This window comes from Clarias gariepinus, chromosome 19, assembly GCF_024256425.1.
Source record: "Clarias gariepinus isolate MV-2021 ecotype Netherlands chromosome 19, CGAR_prim_01v2, whole genome shotgun sequence".
In the NCBI taxonomy this organism is placed as follows: Eukaryota; Metazoa; Chordata; class Actinopteri; order Siluriformes; family Clariidae; genus Clarias; species Clarias gariepinus.
This window is the reverse complement of record NC_071118.1, coordinates 14,667,608-14,676,031: the sequence shown is the minus strand read 5'-3', so window position 1 is coordinate 14,676,031 and position 8,424 is coordinate 14,667,608. Positions and strand designations below refer to the sequence as shown.

Below are 8,424 nucleotides of genomic sequence, written 5' to 3'. Positions count from 1 at the left end.
GTCAAGGGTTCAAGCCACAGCACCACAAAACCATGACTTGCCATTGCCATTGTCTTGACCAAGGCCGTTAACCCTATTCACTTCAGGGGCACTATATCATGTCAGAGCATGTGCTCTAACCTAAACTTCTAGCTTGGTTATGGGGAGAAAATATTTTAACTGTGTTGTTGAAGTAAATGTTTGCTATTCCAAACATTTTTCTTATATGTCATAGATTTTTCTCATTATTTTGCGTGTGTCCCCCCCCCCCCCCCCCCCCCCCAGGCTCAGAGTTGTAAGGATAGCTTCTTAAGCTTCCACTAAGGGTTCCATCATCCTTAGCTTCATTTCATCTCATGTGTTACGTCTCACTTACTCACTGAAGCTTAGAACAAATCCTATCGATGCCACATAGGGGCGAGGAATCCAGCAGAGTAAGAGTGTCCTGCTCTGTGGGTGGGAACGATGTCTTTTCTCCGTCCATGGCCAATTAGAGAGACAATGCCTGGTCATGAGAAAAGAGAATTTAGCATATAATTAGCACTCTCTTCTTTTGACATCACATAACCAGCTCTTTTCTATGTATAATGATGCATTTACATTTGGCTGTTTGAGCAAAAATTAATTGTATAAAAACATACCAACACCACCACCATCACCACTATTCCCAGCCCCCACCCCATCCCCCAATGTAAATGTGGGCAATGAGCCGAAACATGCTGGGTGTCTAAAGATTGCTTCTTTAATTTTGCACTATAATCATTTACTACATTTGCTAGATTAGTATTTAAATCATCATCCTTGTTCATCTTCATGGCAGTACAGGAAGTTGTTCATGGTCTCATTAAGAAAGTCATACTCAGAGTTTATAACAGTTATAGCACTATTTTACATCCTCAAAACTATGACTCACCTTCGGCTCGAAATCTGATCATGTAGACACCTCAGAAAACTTTGGCAAACAGACAGCCACCCAAATTAAAATACCACCAGATTAAAAAAAAAACTGAAACTCTGATGTTCTTCTAGTGTGTGTGTGTGTGTGTGTGTGTGATGGTTAAGGATGTAAAAGTGGAATGTTATGATGCACAGCTAAGGGTGCCATTATTTATTTATGTTTTATTTTAATTATCTAGTTTTATTTTTGTTAATTGATGGATTTATGTTTGGATCAATTCATTAATATAAAGATAATAATAAGATAATCATGTTCCCTGAGTTATTTTTGTGAGTTATAATTTTTAGTGATATTCACTAACACGGCTACTTGACTGGAATTGCGTACATTTTTTAATTTTTTATTATTATTATTATTATTATTAACATCATTTTTACTTAAAAAAAGATAAATTTACTTTCTCCAACACTGATGTTTTCCATCTATGTGTGTATGTGTACGTTAGTAAATTCTATAAAAGTGGTAAAATATGATGCAGAGGTTGATGGTGCCATTATTGATTTATTTATTAATTTAATTACCAAGTCTGATTTGATTTTATTGATGGATTAATGGTTTGTCTCACATGGTGGCCAGGGTCCAGGTCCAATTCCTGACTTTGGTGTCTATGAGCATGGAGTTTGCTCCCTGTGCTTGGTGGGTTACCTCCCACAGTCTAAAGACATGCAGATTAGGCTAATTGGTGTTCCCATATTGCCAGTAGTGTGAGAATTGTTGACCAGAGGTCCTATAAATGAGAATAACTTCAGGGGTCACTATTGGCTTCCACGGTCCCTATGAATGTAACTAGACTTGCTTTATGACTTTTTGAGAACTTCATGCAAGTCCATGTGCTACTGAACAGCACCTTTGTAATAAGCATACACGTTATATGGGACTGGGACGGAACCAACATTGGTTGCGACCGTTGCAATGTCACGTGATCGTTCCCCCTCCCTCCTCCCTTCCCCCATACTTTTTCCATGCGGCTCTCCTGCGTTCTGATTGGCTAATGTAGCGCGTTCACGTGAACACTGTGTGATGTTCATTCTTCCCAGAGGGAAAGCCGACTACTGGAAGCGCAAGCGTGTGTTATTAAAGCTTGTGCACGCGGAACAGCGCTGGTTTACTTCGCAGCAAAATAAAACAACACACATTCCTTCAGTTTAGCTGATGGTCGGTCGGGTGCTCACCTTAACTGTGCTGTTTAAATGCACCGAGCAAGGTAAACAACATTTCCTTCCTACTTTTCATTTGTTTTCATTCATTAAACAAAGTGATGACTGTTCATTTAAGTGATAGATCGGTAAGCAACGTGTGTATAATGTTCACACGTGTTTTTACTTTGTACTTTGTGTTGTATTTCATTTATATTCAGTCAGATTGATTTTTATTTTTATTTATTTGTTTGTTGTTGTTGTTGTTGTTGCTGCAAACAAACACGAACGCACCGAACTTCCGGTTTTATTTGTAACTCCACACCGGACACATTTAAAACTGATGTAAGCGATGTAAGAAGCTTCTCTTTACTTTTACATACAGGAAGCACTCAGGCTTTGCGTTGGATTAATCTCGAACTACATATTGTAATTCTAAATTTCATAATTCATAATTAAATTCTAAATAAATACACATTAGGTTTCAATTATTTTATTGTTGATGTTTTGTTCACAGACCTGTAACAGTGACCCAGTATCTATGGTCAGTAATAAAGCCCCATGTGCTGAAGGGTATTATGATAAAGAGTACGTTATAGAGTTCTGTCTTTGCTAATGTCATCTGCACTAACTGACCTTAACGTGTACTTATAAATGAGCTCCAAGGACACAGAGCAACATAGTGAAAAGCACATACTGTCATAATAATAATAATAAAAATATATATATAGTATTTTCACCTTTCTGCAAAAAAAGTTAATTTGTTTGTATAAGATCTCTGCGCATTTATTCGAACTGAATCTGACTCCTACGGTGTATTTTACAGTCTTTACGTAATTTGGTTACATAACACCAAATGTCTAAATGAGCCCAAATTGTTTATGATGATAAATACCGTATATCTGATAGACTGTATTTAGATCTGTCGTTACACCTTTTACTATATTTTCGGAACAGAGCTTTTCAACAGTATGCACTGCTCAGCTCTTTGCCCGGGCTTTAATCACTAGCTGCCAAGAGATTTATGGCGATTTTGACCTTCTGGTGAATAGGCAACCTTGTATAGGCTTTCAACATTTTCAACATCATCCTAAGATGTTTGTTTGTTTCTTTTTAAAAACAGCATGGTTGTTTTTCATTTATACCCTACCATTCATTCTCCTATCATGAGACGTTGATGAGTTTTCTGTAACGGCAGCTCTGACATTATTGCAATCGGATATTAATGCGCTGCTTTTTAATAATGCCTCAGCGTTGCCATGGTAACCGCTTCTTCACAGGGGTTTGCATGGCAGACACTGTAAAACCTGCAATTGTCGATGGGTTTAAGGTTTTTTTTGTAAAAAGATGTTAATCGAACAGCAATGAAGGAGTCCTCAGCAGTAGTGCTGTTGGTCATTTGCGTCAGCACAAGCTTCACGCTGTGTTTAAGGATGTTAAGTCTCGGCGTGTAATAACGTGCGAACACGTGAAGTGGGGAAAAACATGGACGCCGTCATGAAAACCCGCTTTATGTTCGCTCTTTCGAAGCATTTAAAACCCATAAAAATTGTGTTACCACACTTTTCCTATTTTAAATTGTGTTAGTTACTGTTATTTTATCGAATTTCCAATATTCGACGATAGAAATTGCACAGTTCAGCAACAATAGCGAGTAGCTTAGCAACATGCTAGCCGGCTAACTTAGTGATAACGCTCCATTGTGGTCAGTGTTTATTATTAATATTATTTTTACCAAACTCTGGGTCTGTAACTTTCTATTAACCAATCTAAAACAATACTGTTTTAAATTTAGGGAGGTACTTTGTAAAAAAACTTTCTTCACATTTCTTAGTATAATCCACTAAAAGAGAATGTATATTACAATGTATGTGGAATCTATTTTTTGCATTTACAAGTAATTATACTTTAATTAAAAAATAATAATAATAAGTATTTTTTTAAATATTGTTTAACATTGCGTTATTTATTTTATTTTTTTGTCTTTTTCTAGTACTGTATCGCAGTGCACTAATAACTTTTTCTTCCAGGAGGTGGGGCTTAGAAGAAGGCGTTCGTCTAGCGTCTTGATTGGTCATCTGTGTTTGGAGTGGGTGGTGCTCTGAAAGCTAACCACGCCCATCACACTTAAGGTGGAGTGTCCTCTGTGTAACATGGTGGAGTAACTTGAGCTGAGTGCAACAGGAAAGCTGTTTTGTAGTTGCATTCAATATCTGTTAGTAAGCTTTATTATTACATTTACATATGTTTTTTTATTTCGTCCTGGTAATACTTACAGAAAACATGGCTGGTTTTAAAATTTAAAATACGCCTGTAGATGGCACTATGAAGAGCATTCTATCACACTATTTCTTTCAATATTACAATATGTATGATATTTATATCAAATATCATTCAGAAGGACCAAATTTAATTCCCACCCAATGCACCAACGTCATCCAGTGGATGCAGTGCCAAGTTGTGTGCGGATAGGAGGAATGTTCAATTATTTGTCACATGTACTTTACAGCACAGTGAAATGTCTTCTTCGCATATCCCAGTTAGCCCGGTGTGACTTAATTCGGAAGCATCAGAAAGAGCAACAACCACTTGTATTCTTGAGAAATTTTCATTAAGAGGAAATAATGTATGGAAATTATGCAGAAAATGGAAATATTAAAACAGAACTAATGATAATTGTGAAATGCGAGGTAAACGTAGAGTATAAAGACATGGCTTAAATGCAGCATGTGAGTTACAAATGTTTTACTCAGTTGTGTGACATAATGCAATTAATAACGAACACTGCAGTCCTTTTGACTTTGATAAAGATGCATTAACCATGGCTTCACTTGGCTCTACTGCAATGGGTGTAATAGTGTATAGGAAGTGTATGGCCAGTCTAGTTTATATAACATATCTATGGCAGCTGCAATACAGCTGGACTTGTCTGTCTCTCATTTCTAAGCTACACCCTTGATGGATTGGGTGTGGCAGACTTTCCAAGCACTTCCCACTCCAAAATCAGTTGAAATATCAAGATTTAAGGTGAACACCCTTCTTCTACGTTCCACTCCCTGTAAGAAATGTGTCAAGTCAGAAGCAGGAGATTGCATAAACAGGACTGATATCACACAAAGAATCACATGTGGTTCCTTATTGATTGAATAAAAAAAAAAAAATCAGCAGTCACTGGTCATTTGCAGATAAGATTTGATACCCTAGGTCTAGTCCTTATCTCTGGCCTTCTTTCTGTTTTGTGTTTGTTTACAGTAAGTCTTACCACGTCGTGCCATTTTGCTGAACTCGTCTGAACTTGTCTGAAGCCCTCACCTGATTTAATGGTTAACTTATTGTCTGGATTGGATCAAAATCTAGACTTGGATATTTAAGTTTTTAAAATGGGTTTATTTGTCAAGCTGAGATCGCCTGTGCGAAACTAAATGTCTCTCTATTTCAACATTCATAGACAAAAATAAAGTACAAAGAGGTGAAATATGGGAGTCTTGGAAGTAGACAACGATCCAAGCTAAAGCAAAGGAAAGTAGTTTAGAACATGTTTAATACAGAAGTTTATAGGTGGGATCCCATCGGTGGACGAATAAGTTTAAACAGAATATTTGTCGCATTTAGAAAGTAGAAGGTAAACCATTTAATCAGATAATTTTGCGTTCTTTTTATCTTAACTCACTCACATACACACACACGCAATTAGACATTTTTATATTAGTTTGTTATAATGTTTGACAGCATTCTCATTTCAAATGATCACAATGAAAACCTCTCTACCCTTTTTTAATTTGCCTGATAGTAAGGGTGTACAAACTTGCACACAGTTGTATTTAGGATTGTGTGTTTTACACTGTAAAAGTATATAATCCAATATTGAAATAAATCTAATTCATATCATATTTAATCAAGTAACAGTATTAATTTAAATATTATATTTAAGTAAATCACATTATATTCATTTGTTTTACAGTGTATGTATCTCATATAATATTTTTAACATGTTTTTTTAGGTATTATTCAATATAATATTCTGGTTTTAAAACATGAAATTAATTACTAGTATTTATCTATTTATTTATTTAAACATGACTTTCATGTCTTTACTTCTAGTGTGTAGGACGGTCCCATCATGCCAGTTGAACTGGTGATGCCTCTTTACCTGTCGAGCGATGACTTCCAGAGCAGGATGTCTGGGAAGTGTAAGATGCCCTTACGTCCATGTCTGCACACGAGTACAGTCACTCAGTTTGGCTTCCACTCTCCTCTGCCGCAGTCCGAGTCTCGGGAGCGGGCTCATGGCAAGGTTAAAAAGCAGGTGTCATTTGCTGACCACAAAGGCTTGGCCCTTGCTGTGGTGAAGGTCTTCTCTGAGTTCGACGACCCCATTGATATCCCGCTCAGCATCCAGCAGCTTTTTGTTTCTGCACTCAACGTCTCTGAGGAGGATGACAAGCTGGTGCTGGGCTTCTCTCAGCCGAGCGCAGATTATCTGCAGTTCCGCCAGCGGCTGGAGCGAGACTCGGTCTGCCTCGAACACTGTGTCCTGAAGCACAGGGCCATTGCGGGGACGATCAAGGTCAAAAACCTGTCCTACCAAAAGGCTGTAAAGGTGCGCATCACGTTCGATGCATGGAAGAGCCACATTGATATTGAGTGTCAGTATGTTAATGACGCGTACTTGGGCTCTGAGTGGGATACCTTCTCATTTGAGGTGAATTTACCAGGCCGGATGCTTCCGCATGAGCATGTCGAGTTTGCTGTGTGTTACATGGTGGAAGGAAACACGTACTGGGACAGCAACCAGGGCCAGAACTATAAAATCACCCACTCTGCTTTGAAGAAGAAGAGCACTAGTGACATGAGCAACGGTGATCAGCACTACAGTGACTGGGATGCGTACTTTGACGGATTCGGCAACCCGAGGTGTTCAAACAGCATTTTTACCGAGTGGCGAAGCTACACCGGTTACGAGGACCTCGGCCCATATTACTGACTTGTGTGTCATGAGACATATCCAGCCAGCATAGATTTATGAAGAATATGAACTCAGGAAGTGATCTTTTACATTGAAGGACTATTTTAGCCAAAGTATTCAATCTATAATTACTTTTCTAAAATGTAGTCAATAAGGCAATGTTTCCTGTCTGCTGTAATAGCACTGCATTAAAGAGCAATAAGCTCTTAGCTTATCTAAGAGCTCATTTTCATTTTATGAACTTGTTCTGAGACAAACAAGTGATTAACTACAATACCAACAGGAAAGCAAACATCAAACATGCCTTGACTAATCAAATTCATTTCAGGAAAAATGTGACAGTTTTGTTTACACCAACTGGTGCAATAATGACCTCTAACATCTGGATAAATTATCTGTCCGTGTTTTTGAGTTGTATGCAATATACAAATATGGAATATGTCCAAGAGTTTGTGGAATGAAGGTCAGTTTGCTGCTACCCTTTACGAGGGCTTGAGCATCTCCATGGACTGTTCATTCAGACCGTTTACTGGGATGTGTGGGTTTATTAAATAATAGAAGTAGCTTTAATAGTAAAGCGCACATATAGAATAATGGAGAATAGTCATTTAAGTTTAAATAATAAAGTTTTTTTTTTCCTGTTACACTGGAAGATGTTTGTTTAAACCTTAGCTTTTATATTCAAGCAAAGATCAAATCTGTCAATATGCAAAGAAAAAAATTATAATGGTAAAATATCCACAGTGTCTGTAATGAATTTTTGTATGTTTGTTCGTGTAATCCAATGGGCCTTTGAACCGATCAGGACTACAGATGTTCTTTCTTATGCAATATATTAAGATTTAAATAATGACATAGAAATGGCAGCTTGGGTCTGTGTGGTATGATTTTGTTATTTAATTCAAAAGATGATTTCCCGTCATCATAAAGTGCAAGCTATGAGTTTTAAGCATTAACCTACAGTATCATCCCTGTCACATAGAAGCAGTGTTTTAAGTCACAGTTTTGGCGTTTTATCAGGATTTTGTTCCTTTGTTTGAGTGACTGTTAGATTATTGTTTTTACGCACACCTCACCTTGTAACATAATTTTGTTGATGTTTTGGGATGTTCTGTTAAATGCTTTTTAGTATTTTAATTCACTGCTGTCGAATAAAGTATTGTATTTATAAAGTAATTAGTCTAAGAGGTCATCATTAAAGATATTTTTAAAAGGAAAGTCCTGTGTGACATCACTGAACAACTGGGTGGGGTTTAAAATGAATAATTATGAATTTATGGATAATCTTTTAAATGAAACCCCACTTAAATGCAGCCATGCTACAAGCACTGGATGTAAAAAACACCTCTTTGTCACATTGTATGTGTAAAAATAAAAGTCACGAC

The 8,424-nt window shown here is 37.2% G+C and overlaps 1 protein-coding gene across 3 annotated transcripts; it reads left to right on the top strand.

Annotated features, from left to right (window-relative positions):
• The first annotated feature begins 1,987 nt into the window (after positions 1–1,987).
• Positions 1,988–8,215, top strand: ppp1r3b (protein phosphatase 1, regulatory subunit 3B). Of its 3 annotated transcripts, XM_053478024.1 has the most exons (3): positions 1,988–2,141; positions 4,104–4,205; positions 6,175–8,215. In XM_053478024.1, exon 3 carries the CDS (start codon positions 6,194–6,196, stop codon positions 7,055–7,057), a length of 864 nt encoding a protein of 287 aa, XP_053333999.1. In that variant the 5' UTR covers positions 1,988–2,141; positions 4,104–4,205; positions 6,175–6,193; the 3' UTR covers positions 7,058–8,215. The 3 variants fall into 3 exon arrangements, with proteins under 3 accessions (XP_053333999.1, XP_053334000.1, XP_053334001.1); XM_053478025.1 differs by lacking the exon at positions 4,104–4,205; XM_053478026.1 differs by lacking the exon at positions 1,988–2,141 and having other exon boundaries at positions 4,198–4,288.
• Positions 8,216–8,424: the final 209 nt, after the last annotated feature.